At 36.3% G+C, this 25,516-nt stretch overlaps 1 protein-coding gene across 1 annotated transcript in view; it reads left to right on the top strand.

Moving 5' to 3' along the window:
• LOC132548139 (protein TANC2-like) overlaps positions 1-25,516 on the top strand; it is a 42,912-nt gene that overhangs the window by 7,327 nt on the left and 10,069 nt on the right. The window contains exons 2-14 of the mRNA XM_060211962.1: positions 11,837-12,007; positions 13,221-13,343; positions 14,109-14,711; positions 15,172-15,441; positions 16,092-16,310; positions 16,505-16,645; positions 17,174-17,275; positions 18,325-18,446; positions 18,700-18,838; positions 19,734-20,865; positions 22,240-22,471; positions 23,624-23,860; positions 24,058-24,234. Of these exons, the coding sequence (XP_060067945.1) occupies positions 11,837-12,007; positions 13,221-13,343; positions 14,109-14,711; positions 15,172-15,441; positions 16,092-16,310; positions 16,505-16,645; positions 17,174-17,275; positions 18,325-18,446; positions 18,700-18,838; positions 19,734-20,865; positions 22,240-22,471; positions 23,624-23,860; positions 24,058-24,234 (3,668 nt within the window). The remainder of the gene's footprint in view (positions 1-11,836; positions 12,008-13,220; positions 13,344-14,108; positions 14,712-15,171; positions 15,442-16,091; positions 16,311-16,504; positions 16,646-17,173; positions 17,276-18,324; positions 18,447-18,699; positions 18,839-19,733; positions 20,866-22,239; positions 22,472-23,623; positions 23,861-24,057; positions 24,235-25,516) is intronic.

Genomic DNA, 25,516 nt, shown 5'->3' with positions numbered 1-25,516 from the left:
TAGTACATGAACTCCAGACTAGTGTCTATTGTATCCATAACTGGCGAAATGGTTCAGTAATTTAGTGACAACATCAATGAACATGTATCTCTGGGGTGGCAGCCATGATAATTTAAAAGGACGTAATGGCTGAATCATTTCCCTGTTTTTGTATTCAGTTTACCTGTGGGGACACTCCTGTGATCTGTAGTATGTGTGTTCAGTAAGATCAACATTTTGTGTTCTGAAGTGTGTACCTGTTGGAGTATAACTCATTTACAGAAATCACTTTCTTACGATGTATTAAAATGCTTCACTGTAATAAAATGTGCATGGAATATTCTTTTCTGTAAATCTTTAATCTTTCATCTTGTTATTGAAAGAGATTCCCCCTGCGTAACATTTTGTTGGGATCAAGAACAAGTCATTTTGCCAATTTTTCAATGTTTGCAAATGTTATTGATTTTGTAGCGTTAATACTTTAATCTGCATGTAATACCAAAATGTTTCTAGACTTTCATGAAAAATTTCATGACTCCAGCTTAAAATATTTGGGGGAACTGATACCTAGATAAGCCTGATGTTGCGTGGTGTACATGTTTTTGTTATATAACAAGGCAAACTAAACATCGAAACTTACCAACATACTCTGCAAAATTCTCCGTAAAGAGATTTCCCCCAACCCCACCCAATGTAAATAGTGATTCCCCTACACTGACAAGTGGTTCCCCATCAGTACCGCCCAAACCTAGTGATAATCTGAATAGGATGAAGGAATTATACATCTTTTATAAAAACGAGGTATGTATGAAGATTTCTTTTGATATCATTTCTTTTAAGTTTTTCCTCACCTTGTCCAACGGGCCAGTGAGCTTATACCATACTGTGGTGTCTGCCATCCTTTCATCCATCTGTCAACTTTTACTACAAATTGCTTCTAGTCATGATCAACTAAGCAGATTTTGACCAAATTTCATCAGAAGCATTCTTAGGGGAAGAGGAGAAAGTCTTTGTATAAACAGTGGGTCATAGGCCCCTGGAATTGAAGGGGATGGGCCAAGAAGAGGAAATTGTGCAAATTCTTCAGAATCCTACTCTTGCAGGAATTATGGGATTTTGCTTAAATTTGGTCTGAAGCATTCTTGGATGAAAGGGAATAAATTTTGTGTAAAAGAGGGATATCTGCCTCTTTTGGAAATAGAACAAATTCTTTAACATCCCTCTTCTGTGTTAGGAATGGCAGGATTCTGTCTCAGTTTGATCTCAAGTATGGATGGTTAGGCTGACTCCCTAGGAAGGGTCGAGAGCAGAATAGAAATGTTTTATGTTGTGTATTTAGATATTAGAATTCCCTTTCCTTCAGTTTTGATAAAGCAATTTCAGTCAAGCAAAGCAAGGCGAGTGATGCAGGCCCTATGGGTCTCTTTCTCTTATAGGTATTAGCATTTTACACTTATCCAGAATGGAGTCAAGTAGTGAGATTTTACAGATTTTATCATAGCTGACACTTTGTTTCTCAATTGATGATATATGACATTGAACATTTTGTTTCTTATTTGTATTGTCAACTTTATAGAATCAACTTATTTTGAATTCTTTCATTTCTTTAGTTGGGAATGTTTGACAACTATATCCAGGAACAGTGTTTGGAAAGTGTGCAGCCTAACATCTATACTATCAAACATGTCTAAACATGACCATGGTGCATTTACAATATCTCTTTTGATACCTTCAGAGTTACATTTGATTTCTATATTGATTATCTGAAGATCAGAGTCCATTTATAACAACTAGTAGAATATCGATTAAGATATGTGATATTTATAACCAGCTTACCAAATAGGTCCATATATTGTGCAGAATATTACCACTAACAAAGTCTCAGGGTGATCTATCATGATCCCCTTTTGTGTGGCATAAAGCGTTGTGAACTTTTTAACATTTTCTACTTCTTCTGGAAAACTCTTGAACTCAATGAAATTTTACAGAAACCGTCCATGGCTTAAGGCACACCAAAATTGTAAATGATATGATCCCCAACTCCCAGGGGCCTGAGGAGCAAGGCCAAAAAGGGTCAAGTTGATTGAAACTTCAAAAAATCTTCTGTAATTCCAGGAATGTTAGACTCAAGTTCTCTCCATAGATGTAAAGGCCTTCAGATGCTTTACCAAAATTGTAAATTCCTTGACTCCAGGGTCTCACATTTCCCCCTGGGGAGGGGGTAAAGTTTACTATAGTTTATATAGGAAAATCACATTTTTGGACATTATTTGTTTATTTTATATTGGAAATAGTTCAAACCGGGTTAGAATTATTAGTTTAAGATGAGACTTTTATCAGATGCACATATTGACCTCGGCTGACCCCCAGGGGCTGTTTGGCATGGTCAAAAATGGGTCAAATTGACTGAAAATTCAAAAATCTTCTCAATACCCTAATAAGGAAGAACCAAATACTCTTCATGGATTGAAGTGTCTTACAGTGCTTCATAAAAATTGTAAATTTCATGACCCAAGGGTCTCACATTTACCCTTGAGGAAGGGGTAAAATTGACGCTATTTTATATAGGAAAATTACATTTTTGAGCATAATTTCCAGAATTCATTTGAACTTGGATCAATATTTTTTTTATTAGTATAAGCTGACAGTTTGATGAGATGCTCATATTTACCTTGACTAATCCCCAGGGGCTGATGGGCGGGGTCTAAAATGGGCCACATTGACTGAATTGTCAAAGATGTTCTACTGTTCCTGGATGGAAGATTTTATATAGGAAAATTAAAATCTTTAGTGTAATTTCTTTTTATTAAAACTTGGTTTAGAAGCCTTAGCATGGGACAGCAGTTAATGCATACACAATTTGCATTTGCTTTATGTTAACAATATAAATGTAGTGAAAGTTATATTACCTTTTTAACAAAATCATTTCTATGACATGTTACAAGAAGTATTGTGACGCAGGTGACCAGTAAGGCCTTTAGGCCTCTTGTTATGTAATAATTGACCCTCGGATGTACATGGCAAATCTCAAGGGACATTACCGATATTTCTGGGTAATATTTTTATAAAGTTAAGATACTAACACTATAACTGTATAAACTCATACTGGGAATCAAAAGAAAAAGGCAGTAATGATATAAGAATTTACCCTTTGGTTTTTAATGCCCCATCAAAAGGTTGGGTGACTGAGCTTTAATTTGAAAATATTTGAAATACCAAACCTTTAGGCATATATAACATTGCTGGGCTTTCAGATAATTCAAACTGAATTAGTGCAGTCATGTTTAACAATTTTCTATTTGTAAAAAAAAATTAGATTCCCTCCTGGCTTAAGGAAGTTCAATCTGACTATTCAGCACAGTTTTCTGTCAAATTTGTTTTGTATAACCATTTTTTCGTTCCGTAAGACAAATAAAATAAATTCATTCATAAAAGTCTTGAATTTAAGCTCTGTATTGTTGGCATGGTATGAATACCCTTTAAAATCTCTTTGTGCGTTAAGCAGAATTAATACACATGTCAAAAGGGCTTACCTGGTAGATTTATTTGACTCATTGAGAACTGGTAATCACCGATAGGTTGGTCTAGAGACAATGACAGATTAGCCACACATTGTCTTTTGTACTCGTTACCTGTGTATATGTACCTGTATACACCTGTATAGATATAGCTTGCTTAACCCGAGTTGCACCAGAGAAGCCATTAGATAAATTTTACATGTTCTTGTTCTACCAACAACTTCTGATGTCAGCTACATATTTACTACTGTGAACAGTGGCTTAACAAAGGGCGTCATACAGGTAGATATATTATATATCCCTTTTTTAAGATATAGGGTCACAATCCTCCTTACAGATTGTGTTACATGTTAACAACCTTTTTCTCCAATCAAAGTTTACATTATTGATCTGTTGTGATGTGTGGTAAATTTACTCCCATTAAGAAGAGACAAGACCATAGTTTATTTAGTGTAAATTACCAGAGGCATTTCTGTACAGTTTATTCAGTGTAACTTGTAGACCAGAGTCAATTCTGTATAGTTTATTTAGTGTAACATACTTAACAAACACAATCTATATAGTTTATTTCATGTGACCTACTGAGTAGAGACAATTCTGTATAGTATGTTTTTTTCTGGTTAATATTTCTAAACACCTACATAGTGTTCTCAGGTTAATATTTCTATATACCTACATAGTGTTCTCAGGTTAATATTTCTATATACCTTCACAGTGTTCTCAGGTTAATATTTCTATATACCTTCACAGTGTTCTCAGGTTAATATTTCCACACACCTACACAGTGTTCTCAGGTTAATATTTCTGTATACCTTCACAGTGTTCTCAGGTTAATATTTCTGTATACCTTCACAGTGTTCTCAGGTTAATATTTCTATAAACCTCAATAGTGTTCTCAGGTTAATATTTCTATATACCTACACAATGTTCTCAGGTTAATATTTCTCAACACCTACACAGTGTTCTCAGGTTAATATTTCTATATACCTACACAGTGTTCTCAGGTTAATATTTTTATATACCTACATAGTGTTCTCAGGTTAATATTTCTGTATACCTTCACAGTGTTCTCAGGTTAATATTTCTGTATACCTTCACAGTGTTCTCAGGTTAATATTTCCACACACCTACACAGTGTTCTCAGGTTAATATTTCTGTATACCTTCACAGTGTTCTCAGGTTAATATTTCTGTATACCTTCACAGTGTTCTCAGGTTAATATTTCTATAAACCTCAATAGTGTTCTCAGGTTAATATTTCTATATACCTACACAATGTTCTCAGGTTAATATTTCTCAACACCTACACAGTGTTCTCAGGTTAATATTTCTATATACCTACACAGTGTTCTCAGGTTAATATTTTTATATACCTACATAGTGTTCTCAGGTTAATATTTCTGTATACCTTCACAGTGTTCTCAGGTTAATATTTCTGTATACCTTCACAGTGTTCTCAGGTTAATATTTCTATATACCTACACAGTGTTCTCAGGTTAATATTTCTCAACACCTTCACAGTGTTCTCAGGTTAATATTTCTCAATACCTACACAGTGTTCTCAGGTTAATATTTCTATATACCTACACAGTGTTCTCAGGTTAATATTTCTCAACACCTTCACAGTGTTCTCAGGTTAATATTTCTCAATACCTACACAGTGTTCTCAGGTTAATATTTCTATATACCTACACAGTGTTCTCAGGTTAATATTTCTCAATACCTACACAGTGTTCTCAGGTTAATATTTCTATATACCTACACAGTGTTCTCAGGTTAATATTTCTCAACACCTTCACAGTGTTCTCAGGTTAATATTTCTGTATACCTACATAGTGTTCTCAGGTTAATATTTCTATATACCTACACAGTGTTCTCAGGTTAATATTTCTCAACACCTACACAGTGTTCTCAGGTTAATATTTCTATATACCTACATAGTGTTCTCAGGTTAATATTTCTATATACCTACACATTGTTCTCAGGTTAATATTTCTCAACACCTACACAGTGTTCTCAGGTTAATATTTCTATACACCTACATAGTGTTCTCAGGTTAATATTTCTATATACCTACACAGTGTTCTCAGGTTAATATTTCTATATACCTACATAGTGTTCTCAGGTTAATATTTCTATATACCTACACAGTGTTCTCAGGTTAATATTTCTCAACACCTTCACAGTGTTCTCAGGTTAATATTTCTCAACACCTACAGAGTGTTCTCAGGTTAATATTTCTATACACCTACACAGTGTTCTCAGGTTAATATTTCTGTATACCTTCACAGTGTTCTCAGGTTAATATTTCTGTATACCTACAGAGTGTTCTCAGGTTAATATTTCTGTATACCTACACAGTGTTCTCAGGTTAATATTTCTGTATACCTACTGAGTGTTCTCAGGTTAATATTTCTATACACCTTCACAGTGTTCTCAGGTTAATATTTCTACATACCTACATAGTGTTCTCAGGTTAATATTTCTATATACCTACACAGTGTTCTCAGGTTAATATTTCTATACACCTACACAGTGTTCTCAGGTTAATATTTCTACATACCTACATAGTGTTCTCAGGTTAATATTTCTATATACCTACACAGTGTTCTCAGGTTAATATTTCTATATACCTACACAGTGTTCTCAGGTTAATATTTCTATACACCTACACAGTGTTCTCAGGTTAATATTTCTATATACCTACACACTGTTCTCAGGTTAATATTTCTCAACACCTACACAGTGTTCTCAGGTTAATATTTCTGTATACCTACAGAGTGTTCTCAGGTTAATATTTCTGTATACCTACACAGTGTTCTCAGGTTAATATTTCTGTATACCTACAGAGTGTTCTCAGGTTAATATTTCTATACACCTTCACAGTGTTCTCAGGTTAATATTTCTACATACCTACATAGTGTTCTCAGGTTAATATTTCTATATACCTACACAGTGTTCTCAGGTTAATATTTCTATACACCTACACAGTGTTCTCAGGTTAATATTTCTACATACCTACATAGTGTTCTCAGGTTAATATTTCTATATACCTACACAGTGTTCTCAGGTTAATATTTCTATATACCTACACAGTGTTCTCAGGTTAATATTTCTATACACCTACACAGTGTTCTCAGGTTAATATTTCTATATACCTACACACTGTTCTCAGGTTAATATTTCTCAACACCTACACAGTGTTCTCAGGTTAATATTTCTATATACCTACACAGTGTTCTCAGGTTAATATTTTTATATACCTACATAGTGTTCTCAGGTTAATATTTCTGTATACCTTCACAGTGTTCTCAGGTTAATATTTCTATATACCTACACAGTGTTCTCAGGTTAATATTTCTATATACCTACAGATTGTTCTCAGGTTAATATTTCTGTATACCTTCACAGTGTTCTCAGGTTAATATTTCTGTATACCTACAGAGTGTTCTCAGGTTAATATTTCTGTATACCTTCACAGTGTTCTCAGGTTAATATTTCTATATACCTACACAGTGTTCTCAGGTTAATATTTCTATATACCTTCACAGTGTTCTCAGGTTAATATTTCTGTATACCTACAGAGTGTTCTCATGTTAATATTTCTATACACCTTCACAGTGTTCTCAGGTTAATATTTCTACATACCTACATAGTGTTCTCAGGTTAATATTTCTATATACCTACACAGTGTTCTCAGGTTAATATTTCTATACACCTACACAGTGTTCTCAGGTTAATATTTCTACATACCTACATAGTGTTCTCAGGTTAATATTTCTATATACCTACACAGTGTTCTCAGGTTAATATTTCTCAACACCTACAGAGTGTTCTCAGGTTAATATTTCTATACACCTACACAGTGTTCTCAGGTTAATATTTCTACATACCTTCACAGTGTTCTCAGGTTAATATTTCTATATACCTACACACTGTTCTCAGGTTAATATTTCTGTATACCTTCACAGTGTTCTCAGGTTAATATTTCTCAACACCTACACAGTGTTCTCAGGTTAATATTTCTATATACCTACATAGTGTTCTCAGGTTAATATTTCTACATACCTACATAGTGTTCTCAGGTTAATATTTCTATATACCTACATAGTGTTCTCAGGTTAATATTTCTATATACCTACACAGTGTTCTCAGGTTAATATTTCTATATACCTTCACAGTGTTCTCAGGTTAATATTTCTATACACCTTCACAGTGTTCTCAGGTTAATATTTCTACAAACCTACATAGTGTTCTCAGGTTAATATTTCTATATACCTACACAGTGTTCTCAGGTTAATATTTCTATATACCTACACAGTGTTCTCAGGTTAATATTTCTATATACTTACATAGTGTTCTCAGGTTAATATTTCTCAACACCTACATAGTGTTCTCAGGTTAATATTTCTATATACCTTCACAGTGTTCTCAGGTTAATATTTCCGCACACCTACACAGTGTTCTCATGTTCATATTTTCTATAAACCTACATGGCACTGCAATTTTGCATGTTGTCCTGGTTCAGATTGGCTTGATATTTCCCAAAGTCATGTTGTAACTGAAGTCTTGAAATAGACTCTCTTTTTTTATTGTCAAGGTGCACATGTCTATTCTTTATAGTTTAATTTTCTACTTGAAAGGATTTGAAAATAGAAGCCTTGAAAATTACAGCCTTTGCAGTCTATTGAGTTTGAAAGAGTGTTAGCGTAGTTGCGATAGACAGTGTATGTACAAATCAAGTCTGGATCCTGACTTGGTGCACTTCCAAACTTTGCCTAAACCATCCAAGATTACTGTTTACATGGAATGTGTAATGAGACCGATACATGTATTCAAATTAAATTTTACTTCTCCCATACAGCAATGTATGTTGCTTGGAAAATGTCTGTTTGATATGTGACACTCTGTCGACCAAAACTAACCTTTTGACATTGACCCCGGTGTACACATTGATTACTACACATTCATATGTGCTGGTGTTTACTCAGTCTGAACTAAAGTTACACTACTGCATGAACAGGCTGAAAAACGGAAATGACGACACAAAACAGAAGTGAAAAAATGTATAATGTGAAGGGTGATGAGTCCTGCACATCAAATGGGATAGTTGTTGAGAGAATCTTCTGGAAAGTGTGTAGTAAACTACCTGTGAGGTATGTAGGGTCTGTAATGACATCTCTACAACGGGATTGAAAAGTGAAATCTCGTTTATCTGTTATACATATACAACCCATTAGGAATGTTCATAGGCAAAACCACAGGTGTATTATTACCTGTACAGGTATGTATTGGACAGGTAACTGTCAGATTTGAGTTTAAGGAAAATGTAATATAGATGTGACAGGTGTTATAAAGAGGTGCTGATGTACAGGTTAACATTGACTACAAGCAGTATACATAGTGTACACAACTAAAGCAGGTTTGGTAGGTCAACTCTGACATACATGGCCGGTATTCTCACATGTCTCCATCCTAACTGCTGAATTATAAAAGGTGAGTCAGGTATGTGAGCAAAGTGTTGGTGTACATGATCTACAAACACAGGTGAGTCAGATACATGTATGTGAGTCAAGTGTCATATTCACAGTGTGCATGCTTAATTCTTTCGGATTCAGATGGTGGGCTGTTAAAATTGCTATGAATCTATGATTTGTATGTCGGCCATCCATTGGTCCATAATAAATAATTCTTGTCGGGAATTACTAATGGAATCCATTACAAAACTCGTGTAGATATGTCCTGGTCCCTATTTATAGATCAGAAAAAGTAATTTGCTGACAGGTAGCAATCTTAAATATAGACATAGAATCTATCACATTTTCTAGAAAGGAACAGATGGATCTTTGTTTTTTATGGACTCGCATCAGAAAAACAAAATGGCCAACAGGCAGAGGTTTTGGATATTTACAAAATTAATTTGTTGTTCCAATTTCTAGCTACGTTAAATACATATATAAAGCATTCTCAATTTTTATATGTAGGTTCACCTTTGTCTGTATGGTTATGCGTTGCCCATTTTAGGACTGATGGGGGGAAAAAAACAAGATGAAAGACCGACTGATTTGGTGGATTTTGGCAGTTACAGTTAGTTAATTCTGTTGGTTGAACACTATTTCTAGAGAACTACTGGATGGGTCATTCTTTAATTTCATATGTAAATTCACAAAGGTCCCCAGCAATATTAATATAACAAAATGGCTGACAGGTGGCCATTTGGCCCATGTTCAGTGTTCAGAGCAAGAAATAGGACAGAAAAGAATGGAAAGGATAGAAATAATACATATCTGATTTAATTCAACCATCTGGTTTGTTACAGAGAGTCTGTATTCATACAAAAACACCACTACTCAGTGAGACAAGGAATGTTGTCAGCTATTAGTGTTTAATACACATAATATTACATAAAGACATAATTGTTAATGTCAGCAGAAAGGGATGTATTACCTAAATAGCTAAAACATTCACTGCTATGCTGATCATCGAGTTATTTCATCCTGCTGGTATCATTTTACTGAGTTCATGGAAGACTGACATCACAATAAGTATGATGGTATCACAATAGAATGTTAAAATGACCAGATGGTACAGAAGTCTCACTACACAGACGACCTTGTCATTACTAAACCATGGATTGGTTGTCATATTATATCTGCAACCTGGTTAACAAATAAATAGAAAGACAACCTAACAAGAATCAAATCTGTATCACCTGATTACCTGTCTGACACATCATAAAAGCATGGTATTTGTGGTGTTTATCCTTTTTTATTTAATTATGTTAACCACCTGAAGTGTTCCATTTACTGTTTATGTTGACCACCTGAGATGTTGTTCCATTTACTGTTAATGTTGACCACCTGAAGTGTTCCATTTACTGTTTATGTTGACCACCTGACATGTTGTTCTATTTACTGTTTATGTTGACCACCTGACATGTTGTTCTATTTACTGTTTATGTTGACCACCTGACATGTTCCATTTACTGTTAATGTTGACCACCTGAGATGTTGTTCTATTTACTGTTAATGTTGACCACCTGAAGTGTTCCATTTACTGTTAATGTTGACCACCTGACATGTTGTTCTATTTACTGTTTATGCCGACCAGCTGACATGTTGTTCCATTTACTGTTTATGTTGACCACCTGAGATGTTGTTCTATTTACTGTTTATGTTGACCACCTGACATGTTGTTCCATTTACTGTTAATGTTGACCACCTGACATGTTGTTCTATTTACTGTTTATGTTGACCACCTGACATGTTGTTCTATTTACTGTTAATGTTGACCACCTGACATGTTGTTCTATTTACTGTTTATGTTGACCACCTGACATGTTGTTCTATTTACTGTTAATGTTGACCACCTGACATGTTGTTCCATTTACTGTTAATGTTGACCACCTGACATGTTGTTCTATTTACTGTTTATGCCGACCACCTGACATGTTGTTCCATTTACTGTTTATGTTGACCACCTGACATGTTGTACTATTTACTGTTTATGTTGACCACCTGACATGTTGTTCCATTTACTGTTAATGTTGACCACCTGACATGTTGTTCTATTTACTGTTTATGTTGACCACCTGACATGTTGTTCTATTTACTGTTTATGTTGACCACCTGACATGTTGTTCTATTTACTGTTTATGTTGACCACCTGACATGTTGTTCTATTTACTGTTAATGTTGACCACCTGACATGTTCCATTTACTGTTAATGTTGACCACCTGACATGTTGTTCTATTTACTGTTTATGTTGACCACCTGACATGTTGTTCCATTTACTACTGTTAATGTTGACCACCTGACATGTTGTTCCATTTACTGTTAATGTCGACCACCTGACATGTTGTTCCATTTACTGTTAATGTCGACCACTTGACATGTTGTTCCATTTACTGTTAATGTCGACCACCTGACATGTTGTTCCATTTACTGTTAATGTCGACCACTTGACATGTTGTTCCATTTACTGTTAATGTCGACCACCTGACATGTTGTTCCATTTACTGTTAATGTCGACCACCTGACATGTTGTTCCATTTACTGTTAATGTTGACCACCTGACATGTTGTTCCATTTACTGTTAATGTCGACCACCTGACATGTTGTTCCATTTACTGTTAATGTCGACCACTTGACATGTTGTTCCATTTACTGTTAATGTCGACCACCTGACATGTTGTTCCATTTACTGTTAATGTCGACCACTTGACATGTTGTTCCATTTACTGTTAATGTCGACCACCTGAATTGTGTGTTCCATTTACTGTTAATGTCGACCACCTGAATTGTGTGTTCCATTTACTGTTTATGTTTACTGTTTTGCAGATCTTGATGTGATCCGAGAGCTGAATATGGATGGAAAGAACCGAAACGTGTGTCCGGTATGCCACATGCCATATGACAAAGGCAAGAAACGAAAGTTGCAGGAGGCATGTGGACATGAGCTCTGCTTCACTTGTCTGGTCACCTATGAAAGCTGTCCTATGTGTGATAACAGTACGTACCTGTTAAATTTCTAATTCCTATTAACCATTGTGAAACAATATTTTTTGACTGGCCTGTCCTAAAGTCAAGTGATGTTATGATGTGTGATGTCTGCTATCCATTTACACATCAACTTTTCCCTTCAAAAACAACTTGTCAGTAATAAAGATGCATAGAGTGCAGATATTTGACTAGTATAAATCTATTGAAGAGGGCTTTTTTTTAAATTTTCAAATTAATAACCTGAATCCACTTTCAAAGTCAATGGGACCAAATATGTGAAATTGTTTGACTTTTCCAGAATAACCAAAAGCTCCATGGTCATAATACTGATTAAGTGCAGTCCTTAATATTTTGCCATCAGGTACTTAGGGTAGAGCTCTTCAAAACTTGTGTTACTAAATAACCTTGACCTATTTTTGAGGTAATACAGGTCAGAATGTGAAACATCTTTGAGAATCTTCTGAAGTTTCATATGACCAAGGATACTTACTTTTGGCGAGTTGTTACCTGTGAAGGAGTGCTATAAAGTTTCTTTATATACTGTAAATATGCTCATATAGTGCACAATTTGTTTGGACAATGGTCATGTCAGAATTCAGCTGAGCACTATGCACAGGAACAATTCATATTGAGGTCATGATCATGGTAATCATATTGGATTATTTCCCTTTACCTCATGGAAGACATGTAGAAGATCACGTTATAGTCGAAAAGAAAACAAAGAAATGAAACACCTTCAAAAACATTTTATTTACCTACCATTTAAATCGCCCTACATTCAGATGGATGGATCTTTCTGAATTTTCATTCATAAATATCTTATCATACTGGACCCTAATTTCACAAACTTAAAAATTGTTTGATCCTCATTTCTCAGACCTAAAATATCTTTTCATTGATGACCCTCATTCAACAGACCTGTTAGATAAATATCTTATAATTTATAATGTTGAACCCTCATTTTACATACTTAATTAATATATGGACATGTTGTAACGTAATTTCATAGAATTAATATAATGATATCTTATATGTTGTTGGACCCTTTATTTTACAGACCTATTAAATAACTTCAGCATTAATCTCTCATCTTATTTCTATGTATATTCTCGTTGTTCCTTAGTTATTATGTTACATCCTCCTTCTATTTAGACAGGTTTCATCATCCATCAAGTACATATATATTGAATTATTGAAGTTCTCAAATTTTTCTGTCTAACAGGATGTCCCGTTCCCCATGGAAATGGGTCAAATCGTTCAACTGTGAAAACCAATGGACATTTCACCCCCATCAAGAAACAACATCAGAGTGATCATATCCAAAATCCAGGAAATTTACAAATAGGTAGGTCTTTAAAACTTCCTCATCTGTCACATCCAAATTTTCTAATCCAAGAAGTCTGAAAAGAGGCAGGTCTCAGATACCGTATTTCTGAACATCTTATTCATGGAGAACTTTGGAATGAGGCTTTAGTAATGGCACTCCCAGAATTCAAGCCAAGTCTATATAAACGATATGTTGATGAAAGGTTGGAAATAGTCCAGAACAGGTCACTGAAGGATTTGATTGCGCATATCAATAGCATAGATACTACCAACAGCATCAAATTCACTTGTTAGGAAGAAATCATTGGCACTATGCCATAACTTGACACCCTCCTACTAAAATGATGGTACTATAGTATAGGGATACAGGAGTTCACTACCCCTTACACCAAAAGTTGGGCATTGTGTGAATTTTGCTCAGCCATTGTGAAATGATCATCATCGAAGAACAAAAAACAAAATTACAGCTGTAGCAGCATGAAAACATGTGGATACCCTGATTGTTTAGTCCAGAAAGTTTTATGAAAGCAAAGACAAGAATAAAAGACAAAACATGAAGAAAAACAATGAAATGAAAGGACAGGGTGTCATCCGTTACATCAGAGGTCTGTTAGATACCATTCAGAGGATTTACCGTGGTTATGGTATTACAACAGCCATGAAACCTCTAAAGATTCATCAAACTGTCCGAGGCCATCTTAAAGACAAAATACCCAAAGAGAATGTCGCAGAATGGGTATACAAAAGCAGAAGCAAGAACTTTAGCACATCGTATATCAGAAAGATGGACAGGTGATTCTGGGTCTAAGTGAGCGTCAGAAAAATCGACAGGTGATTCTGGGTCTAAGTGAGCATCAGAAAGATGGACAGGTGATTCTGGGTCTAAGTGAGCATCAGAAAAATCGACAGGTGATTCTGGGTCTAAGTGAGCATCAGAAAGATGGACAGGTGATTCTGGGTCTAAGTGAGCATCAGAAAGATGGACAGGTGATTCTGGGTCTAAGTGAGCATCAGAAAGATGGACAGGTGATTCTGGGTCTAACTGAGCATCAGAAAGATGGACAGGTGATTCTGGGTCTAAGTGAGCGTCAGAAAAATCAACAGGTGATTCCGTGTCTAAGTGAGCATCAGAAAGATGGACAGGTGATTCTGGGTCTAAGTGAGCATCAGAAAGATGGACAGGTGATTCTGGGTCTAAGTGAGCATCAGAAAAATCGACAGGTGATTCTGGGTCTAAGTGAGCATCAGAAAGATGGACAGGTGATTCTGGGTCTAAGTGAGCATCAGAAAGATGGACAGGTGATTCTGGGTCTAAGTGAGCATCAGAAAGATGGACAGGTGATTCTGGGTCTAAGTGAGCATCAGAAAGATGCGGAATCCCAAGAAGGTGAAAATTCACCAGATCAAATTGACATCACTATCAGTCCTAGATCAGTAAATTGGCACTTACAGATCATTCCACACAGCAAAATTTGGAAAACAACCTTTTCAGGCAGCTGGTCAAGGAGGCCATCTGGATATGCTGCAGCTGGCCAGTGCTAAACAGAAATGAGGATGAGGGGTGTGTCAAGGGGGGTATTACTTATGTATTACAAAGAACATGAAATCCTCTTCAGCTACAGTGAATTCAAAAACATTAGAAGAATGTACAATCCAGGACTGCACGGAGATGATTTGAGGACAAATATCTTCAAAAGTTCAAATAGCTGTTGGTAGTCATTTCCTGTGAAAGTGTTTGTAAATTTATCATATCTCACATTTATAGTAACAAATAGAAATATTAAAAACCTGTTTTTATTAATTTCAGTTCTTCGTTATTTACTTATATCTAATTCTTTTTTCTGTAGGATCTCATCTCAGTCCTCCAGTACCTGCTAAACCCCGATATTTTCGGCCTTTAACATCTCCAACCACATCATCCATAGGACCAACACCACCACTTCATCCACCCATGGAGGAATACAGGGCAGAACCCAGCTCCCATAGATATAGTAGCAGTCCTGTTATTAGTTCCCCAAGCCTCGGAGCTGCCGTGACAACCAATGATAGCCTTGATGAGTTGTCAAGGCTGGACAGTGAGGGCCATTCATTGGAGTTGGGCAATAGCTTTAGTCCAGGTGTGTATGTGGAATGGTGAAGACATTGAATCATCGCAACTGAGCAGTCTATCTCAGTCAATGTTTTATCAAATTGATACAAATTACATATTAGAATGTTTAACATCTTTTCAAGAAGTGCTGAAGACATCTATTTCAAAAGCTATGTACATGTTAATTATGGTTCTGAGTTGTGTAAGCTATATTTTGAGTCCCCACTAGGAGGAAGTAAATGTGTCCACCCTTGCATTCTTCTGCCCTTCATATTGTCACTAGAACATTATACTTAAGTGGATCTAAGTGGAAATAGAACAAGTCCTTTAAAATCCTACTCCTCCCATAGGTATGATTGGATTTTGATAAGATTTTTCGACTGAAACATACTTTGATGAAGGAGAATCAGTTTTTTTATAAACTGTATGTCTTGACCCCAGGATGGGCAGAGCCCAATAAGGGAAGTAGAGCAAATTCTGTAAAATTCTTGTAGGAATGGCAGAACTGTTAATTGGCATGAAGCATGAATTGTTTAGCTGATTCCTCAAGGACAGAAGGGTGGAGCCTAGTGGCGAAATAGATATAGTTTGTGAGTGTTTAGAAACTTAGATTTGGTTTCCTTTAGTTTGGATGAAGCAATAGTAATAATTAGTAATAATATGAGTTTTTTTCACTAGATACGTCAAATCCTCCACCTCCACCACCAGATGTTGCTCAGAACGATCTCATCACACGTTTGGGACTGCTGCTAGGTGATCGTTCGGATACACTGTCCCCAAACTCCCAGGTTGTGAACCAAAGTGAGGAGACTTTCACGAGCGTGTCGTCTCTAGCAAGTGGTGAAAATACTCCAGAACATGGAATCTCTGACACCAGTCCTTTGTCAACACTCACAGGTACATATGTAGTTCTTTATCTCACTCTGACACAGTCCTCTGTCAAACCAAATCTGATTTACACTATGAAACAGGACAGTATTAAGGAGTTCAGTATAGAGTAGTGAAAATTAAACCATTACACAGTGTTTGTATATAGGTAGTCATGTTTGGTGTGTATTTGTTATACAGCTGTGTGACCTTAATAATTACAGCATCCTCCAGCAGTGAGCGGGGACTTTCTGGTATACACATGGGGTATGGAGCACTGTTGTCTGGTCGAAAACAGAGTTCTGATTGTATCACCTCACGGACTAGCCCACACAGTACAACGCAGCGACCTCACTCCATTACAAGTTAGTAAATTGTACTCACCACTGTCAAGGGCTACTCACATAAACATATTTTGTTATCACTGTTTCTTGAGAATTAATAGATGGATCTTTGTTTAATTTTATATGTAGGTTTCTCTTGGTCCCTCTAGTTGGGACTGATTAGAAAAAAGAAATAAAAGAAAAGAGGCCAACTTGGATTTCCACAGTAGAAAGCTTGTTAATGCTTCATCTTATAAAGTACTTGATGGATCTTTGTTTAATTTCATATGTAGGTTCCCATTGGTCTTTGTGCTTTGAGGAATTTTCAGATATGGTAGAGGAAAGAAAAGAAAAGAAGGATAAAGATTCACTTATTTAAGAACGAATAAAGAATAAACAATGGTGGGAGATGAAATTCTACTGGGATCTCTTGTTAAACACTATACAGATATCCATATTAACAAACCTTTTGTGTTCAAACTATAGGATTAGAAAATTCAGGGAATAATTGAGCAGTCCAATAATAAGCTAGAATATGTAATCTGACCGTATTTTGTCATTGTTTTGCAGCATCAACACCTGGTCAGATAGAAGATCTTGGACTGTTCAACAGAGGTCCTTCTTCATTTCGCCGATCAGCTCGTGCCACAATTGGTCACTCAGACAGTAAAGGTAAGAGGTGATTCCTGTGTCTGATCACTACCATATTTAGCTGTATTCCTTTGTTCTCTGTAAGATGTGAGTAACCAATGTGAATCGCCCAAATGGGATACCTCTTTCTCCCACATCAGTAAGATATGAGTGTGGTCCTATGTGGAACAGCCACATGAGATAGCTCTTTCTCCCACCTGAGTAAGATATGAGTGTGGTCCTATGTGGAACAGCCACATGAGATAGCTCTTTCTACCGCCTGAGTAAGATATGAGTGTGGTCCTATGTGGAACAGCCACATGAGATAGCTCTTTCTACCGCCTGAGTAAGATATGAGTGTGGTCCTATGTGGAACAGCCACATGAGATAGCTCTTTCTACCGCCTGAGTAAGATATGAGTGTGGTCCTATGTGGAACAGCCACATGAGATAGCTCTTTCTACCGCCTGAGTAAGATATGAGTGTGGTCCTATGTGGAACAGCCACATGAGATAGCTCTTTCTCCCACCTGAGTAAGATATGAATATCTACCAATGTGGACTGGCAATGTAGATAAATTTCTCCCTTCTGAGTAAGAAACAAGTGCAAGAGATTTTCTGATAAAGATTTAGGGTGATTTCCTGGTAAGAGATTTTCTGATAAAGATTTAGGGTGATTTCCTGGTAAGAGATTTCCTGATAAAGATTTAGGGTGATTTCCTGGTAAGAGATTTCCTGATAAAGATTTAGGGTGATTTCCTGGTAAGAGATTTCCTGATAAAGATTTAGGGTGATTTCCTGGTAAGAGATTTCCTGATAAAGATTTAGGGTGATTTCCTGGTAAGAGATTTCCTGATAAAGATTTAGGGTGATTTCCTGGTAAGAGATTTCCTGATAAGGGTACAGGGTTATTTCGTGGTAAGAGATTTTCTGATAAAGATTTAGGATTATTTCATGGTAAGAGATTTCCTAATAAAGATTTAGGGTTATTTCGTGGTAAGAGATTTCCTGATAGGTATGTAAGGTCAATTCATTAATTCAGGTGTTTAGATCCAAGTTTATTTTGCTTTATTTTTTCTTCTTTTGTTTTTAGTTAACATCACACCAATCAAACCTCCCCAGGTTCATCTCACCCCAATTAACCTGGAAGTTCCTCAGATAGAGGGTAAAACAAACTTTGTTGGCAGGGAGTGGCTCTTCAATAAGCTGGAAATGGTGAGTGGAAATTTAAATGATTTTATGAAAATATCTGTGATATGAATTGGTACATCTGGAATAAAACATCAGTGATATTTAGTGATAAATATTACTTCTTTGTATAATCTACATCAGCTCATTTCATGAAAGTATCCGAAATAATGTCATTCTGCACAGTGTTCAGTGAAAGGCATGTTATGTCAAGACAACAGAGAAGCTGTTTCTCAGATGTTGAGTTTTTCATGTGTTTTATCACGTTTTGGTTGTACAGGTTCTGCAACATGAGCCGATGAATCAGACAAGAGGAGTGGTGATAACAGGCGGTATAGGTGCTGGCAAGACTGCAATAATTCAACAGCTTGTTCATTCCAGCTGTTTCCATGATGGGTCATCCTGCAGTCTTGTAGAAGGTAATTACAAATGTTCAAAAACCTTATATCGTTAACATTAGGGTGCCCTATCTTTTTTTCAAGGTAAATCTTATTGATCCCACTTTGATGTCTGTCACAGGTCACTCCACTTAATATCTGTCCCTGGTCACCCCACTGAATGTCTGTCACAGGTCACTCCTCTTGATGTCTGTCCCTGGTCAATCCACTTAATGTCTGTCCCTGGTCACCCCACTAAATGTCTGTGTCTGCCCCTGGTCACTCCACTAAATATCTGTCCCTGGTCACTCCACTTAATATCTGTCCCTGGTCACTCCACTAAATATCTGTCCCTGGTCACTCCACTAAATATCTATCCCTGGTCACTCCACTAAATATCTGTCCCAGGTCTCTCCACTAAATATCTGTCACAGGTCACTCCACTTAATATCTGTCCCTGGTCACCCCACTGAATGTCTGTCACAGGTCACTCCTCTTGATGTCTGTCCCTGGTCAATCCACTTGGTCACTCCACTAAATATCTGTCCCAGGTCTCTCCACTAAATATCTGTCCCTGGTCACCCCACTGAATGTCTGCCCCAAGTCCTCCGTTTAATGTCTGGGCACTCCACTCTATTTGTCTGTTCCTGATAAGACCACTTAAAGTTTTGAAGCAATTTTGAAGGTTTGTAAATAAATACAAGCAATATTAATCTGACAATATTAAGTGACACCAATAGATCACCAATCTGTTCTATCAGAAACTCTATTGTTCACTTTTATGTTTGTTTTACTGAAAAATGACTTGAAAAAAGGGAACAATTTTCACAATGAATTAAAGGGTTTATAGCTGTTATTTAAGCTTTCAGTTTCTTGTAAGGAAATATTTTGTTCATATTTAAGACTTTTTCTAACATAAGAATGAATCTGTCTTTAGGTTTTAGCCATCGTATGAGAAGAGACAAGTCATTCAACAAAGGAGCTAGCCCAACCTCAACTCTCAACCAAATGTCACAGCAGTCGGTCTCTGACTACAACGCCCTTCGTAACCTTGGTACCAGGGTTGTAGCTTTCCACTTCTGTCAAGCAGACAACAATGCTACCTGTCTTGTGCCTGAGTTTATACACAGCCTAGCGGCACGCATGTCACACGCTCCTCAGCTGTCTGCATATCGGGAAATGTTACTTCAGGATCCGCAGCTGCAGCATGTGCTCAGCTTGAAGGAATGTGTACTAAATCCTACTACAGCTCTTACCAAGGGCATCATTGAACCTCTCAACTCTCTTAAGGATGCAGGAAGGATAGCATCAGAATGTTGTCTTATTCTCATAGACGCTTTGAATGAAGCAGAGTTCCATAAACCAGATTATGGAGACACAATTGCATCATTCCTTGTCCGTCATGCAGAGGAATTCCCAGTGTGGTTGAAGCTTGTAATCACAGTTCAAAGTGTGCTGCAGGACATTACACAGTCACTACCATATGACCATGTATGTATTGACCGTGGTCCTTATGAGGAGGTCATAGCTATGGACATACAGGATTACATCAATTATAGGATAGAAACATGTTCTAATATCAAAAACAATATCGCTCCCAGTGGAAAACTCGATTCATCAACTCAAGTGAAATTCTGCAGTCATTTACAGATGTTGAGTAAAGGTTCATTTCTGTACACCAAATTAACTCTTGACTTGATAGAAAATGGCAGTGTGGTGTTAAAGAGCACTAACTACAAGATTTTACCCATGAATATATCAGAAGTATTTTTATTAAATTTCAATCTGAAATTCCCAAGTGTGCGTTCATTTGAGAAAGTGTCGCCCATTTTAGGGGTATGCTTAGCCACACTGTATCCTCTTAATGCCATGGAAATTTTTGAGACAGTGAACTCTGGGTACACAGATCATTTCCTGTCATGGCAGGATTTTGAGAACCGACTGAAAGTGTTATCAGGATTTATGTATCAGAGGAGGGATAGCTCCTATATGTTTTTTCATCCAGCATTTAGAGAGTGGTTGATTCGGAGAGATGATGCTGATAACCCAAAATTTCTCTGTGATCTTCGGTAAGTTTCAAAGCTTGTGATTACCTAAACATGTTTGTCAACTTCTTTTATATTTTCTTTACAGGCGATAGAATTCATACCTTGGGAAAGTCAAATGATCAGAAAGTAACCAAAGCTGCTATATAAACAATAAACAAGTGGAAAATTCAGGTCTCAAATGGAAATCGAAAGTCAATGAGAAAATAGATATAAAATCAACCACTTTCTTGAATGAGCACTTTCTTCTCTTCAGAGGCTCTGCATTCATAATTGACATGACGTCATGTTGTACAAAACACAAGTAAACAATATGCAGCAATTTTGTATTTACCAAGTTATACTTGGTTTCAGATTTTTCAAAAAATATATATTCTTTCTTTTCTAACAAAATGGTATTTGATTAATAGAACTGATACAAATGTAATACACTAAATTTGTCTCTGGCACTATTATGAATATGTGTTTGTTTACATGTAGATTTTGTAATGAATCTGTTTTAGTTTGCTTTGAACCATCATTATGTATTCTGAGTTCATTACTTGTTTGGCTAATATAAAATTCATTATATTTAGAATGAATAACAGAATAATTAACATTCTTTCATCTACAATTTATATTTAACAGTGAACTTTCATCTGTTCTTAAAATAAAGAAATTGAATGTAAAGAGAAGGATTCATTTAGGTGTAGAGTAATGATTATCACATCTATCTGTCAGGTGAGTGTTTAGGCCTACTCACCTCATGTTTCTAAACATTACTACTGGTCATGAATGACAGCAGATTTTGACCAAATTTGGTTAGAAGCATCCGTTTAGGCATGCTCACCTATCAGCAAGATTGGTTGATATCAGCCTCAGCTTTCATGTTCACCAATGTCATCACTCGTGTCTGTGAATTATCTCTGAAGCGATTAAAACAAGTTTACTAGCAGGTTCTATGTTGTCAATTAACCATATTACCTTCATCAATGTCCATGCTGTCATTATTCATTAAAACCCCAAACATTTCAGCTTGTTCCTGCCTCCTTTATTGGTCTGATCAACCTCAAAGTCATCCAAATGCTTGCACTTCTGCTGTCATTACATTCATTATATGTTTCAAACATCGGAAAGTATCTGAAATACATTTGGTTAAAAAATTGGAAATTGGTGAAGTTCTGGATTTTTCTAACTTTTTAGGGGGATCAAGTCAATTTTTTTATATCTCTAGTTAAGGTGCAGAAATCCTGTATAAACTGCTAATTGGTGTGGCCCTAGTGAAGATATTAAGATAATATTTGTACTCCCTGCAGACATATTTCTGGTAAAACTTTAGCTGAAGTTGATTAGAACATGAATGAAAATGACAATGTTGTTTATAAATTCAGTATCAATGCTGTATCTATGTCATTTCAGACAAGGGCATGCTCTCATGGCTTTTAAGCTATCACGATTGAGTGCTCCCCTGAATGAAGACAAGACGATTGAGTTAGGACACCATATCCTAAAGGCCCACATCTACAAGAACATTAGTAAACAACGTGGTTACTCTTCGCGTGATATGCAGGCCTATTGGATGTCGCTTAGCTCTGATAATCTGAACTCTGCACTTGTGTCGTACAGAAATCTTTACTCACCAAATGTCAAGGTAAGTACCCTCATCAGCAAAGTCACTGGTAACTGTTATTACCAGATCCAGTGACCAATATCTCCATGTCTTAATCATCAGCAAAGTCACTGGTAACTGTTATTACCAGATCCAGTGACCAATATCTCCATGTCTTAATCATCAGCAAAGTCACAGGTAACTGTTATTACCAGATCCAGTGACCAATATCTCCATGTCTTAATCATCAGCAAAGTCACTGGTAACTGTTATTACCAGATCCAGTGACCAATATCTCCATGTCTTAATCATCAGCAAAGTCACAGGTAACTGTTATTACCAGATCCAGTGACCAATATCTCCATGTCTTAATCATCAGCAAAGTCACTGGTAACTGTTATTACCAGATCCAGTGACCAATATCTCCATGTCTTAATCATCAGCAAAGTCACAGGTAACTGTTATTACCAGATCCAGTGACCAATATCTCCATGTCTTAACCAATAGTAAAGTGTACTCAGTACTCCTCATGTCATTAGCAATATATCCTTACAATAGTAACTGTCTCTGTCATTGATATGGGGATTGAAAGTCATTCTTTTTCTTACCTGGTGCAAAGGACAAAGTTTAGCTTATGCTATACCATGGCATCAGCTGTTCTACCATCATCTGTCACCCATCAACCATTTCTTTAAAACACTTCTAGTAATGAACAACTATGCAGATTTTAACCAAATTTGGTAAGAATCATCTTAGAGATCCTCATTTGCCTGATTAACAGGGGATATTTTCAGATTTTTAAAAATTCTTCTGCCAAATCACCTCAATGTGGTGACTCATCCAAAGGGCCATCCAAAAGTGATGTCTCTGTTGTAATAATTACATCTGTGTCAAATTAATCTGCAATATTTGTATGTTCAGTACCAACTTATGTTCAAAATTAGTAGTAAACTGTAGCAAGACTACCAAAAGAGGAAAATGGCTCCATCAGATCTCCTTCCTAACACTAGTGACTTCCATTCTTTTTGTCTGGAAACTCCATATATGTATCTTAACCAACATCTCTTGTTTGTCTTTATGTTGAATCCCTGTGGGATTTCTAGTTTTCTAAAAGCAAGATAAGTAGTATGATTTTATTGGTGTGATATAGTGGATTTATAGATTAACCTGATGATGTTTTGTTCCTTTTTCTAGGTAAGTCGGTTGATATTGTTGTCTGGTGCCAACCCAAACTCCCGTACTCAGTATCAGTGTTCAGCACCAGTGTTGTGTGTGGCTGCACGGGAGGGATTTCCGGACATGGTTGGTCTTCTGTTGGAGTTCCATGCCAGTGTTGATGCTGTGTCAGAGACAGGAATGTCAGCATTATGTTATGCTGCAGCTGCAGGCCACATAGATATTATGAGGATGCTTTGTCTTCGTAATGCAAGGGTAAGCTGCTACTTATTTAGAAAAACAGCAAATCTGTGTGTATGTATTTCTAATCCATGTCAATCAATCAAAATGTCAACAATATTGTAAATTGTGTGCTGAATTATTTAATTTTATAGAAATATAGAACAAAATCAATTACACTTGATTCTTCTTCTAAAACTTTGTTTAAAACTAATTGTTTTATGCCTATACAGCTGTCCCATGTAGACAACAATGGCCAGTGTCCAGCAGTCCACGCAGCCATGCATGGTCATTTGGAGGCCCTAGAGTATTTGCTGCAATGTGATTGGTCTTCATATGATGGTCAACTTACTAAAATAGAGGCCATGCAGCAGGCACTGGTGGCAGCCTCAGCTCTTGGTCACAGAACTGTACGTATCTGTTGTAAATCTATCCACTCATAGTACAGAACTGTACGTATCTGTTGTAAATCTGTCCACTCATAGTACAGAACTGTACCTATCTGTTGTAAATCTGTACACTCATAGTACAGAACTGTACGTATCTGTTGTAAATCTGTACACTCATAGTACAGAACTGTACGTATCTGTTGTAAATCTGTCCACTCATAGTACAGAACTGTACCTATCTGTTGTAAATCTGTCGATCATAGTACAGAACTGTACGTATCTGTTGTAAATCTGTCGATCATAGTACAGAACTGTACCTATCTGTTGTAAATCTGTACACTCATAGTACAGAACTGTACGTATCTGTTGTAAATCTGTCGATCATAGTACAGAACTGTATGTATCTGTTGTAAATCTGTCCACTTATAGTACAGAACTGTACGTATCTGTTGTAAATCTGTACACTCATAGTACAGAACTGTACGTATCTGTTGTAAATCTGTCCACTCATAGTACAGAACTGTACCTATCTGTTGTAAATCTGTACACTCATAGTACAGAACTGTACATATCTGTTGTAAATCTGTACACTCATAGTACAGAACTGTACGTATCTGTTGTAAATCTGTCGATCATAGTACAGAACTGTATGTATCTGTTGTAAATCTGTCCACTTATAGTACAGAACTGTATGTATCTGTTGTAAATATGTACACACATAGTTATTCTTTAAGTCTCAGAACTGTATGTATCTGTTGTAATTCTGTCCATACACAGTTACTTGTTAAGTCACAGAACTGTACATATGAATTGTAAATCTGTCAATCATAGTTACTCTTTGAAGTCACAGAACTGTACATATGAATTGTCCAAATTGGATCTAGAGCATCCTTTTGTGAAGTGTAATCAGTATATACAATAGTTCATAGCCACCCTGGATGGGGTCCATTAGAGAAATAGAGCATATCTTTAAAATCCTTCTTCTTCTGTAGGAATGATTAAATTCTATCCCAATTGGAGTAATAGAGCAATAATTTTAAATATTTAAATCTTTCTTCTGTTTGGGTGATGGAATGTCCCCTAGAAACAGATAGCCAAGGTTGAGTAGCTGTAACAGGGGAAAAGCTGGAAAGTCCTTCATCCTTCATAATTACTTCTTTTTCTTCTGTAGGGATAAAGGGATTTTGACCAAATTTGATGTGAAGCATCATTGGGTTGAGATGATTCAATTTTGTTTAAATGATTTGTATAACTCCCTTTGAGAAAATATTTTAAATCCTTCCCCTTCTGTTTGGATCAATCA

Source organism: Ylistrum balloti, unplaced genomic scaffold, assembly GCF_031769215.1.
Source record: "Ylistrum balloti isolate Yb309-2 unplaced genomic scaffold, AGI_CSIRO_Ybal_v1 Utg370006, whole genome shotgun sequence".
Classification (NCBI taxonomy): domain Eukaryota; kingdom Metazoa; phylum Mollusca; class Bivalvia; order Pectinida; family Pectinidae; genus Ylistrum; species Ylistrum balloti.
The sequence above is the reverse complement of the archived record's forward strand: the minus strand, read 5'-3'. Positions and strand labels throughout refer to the sequence as shown.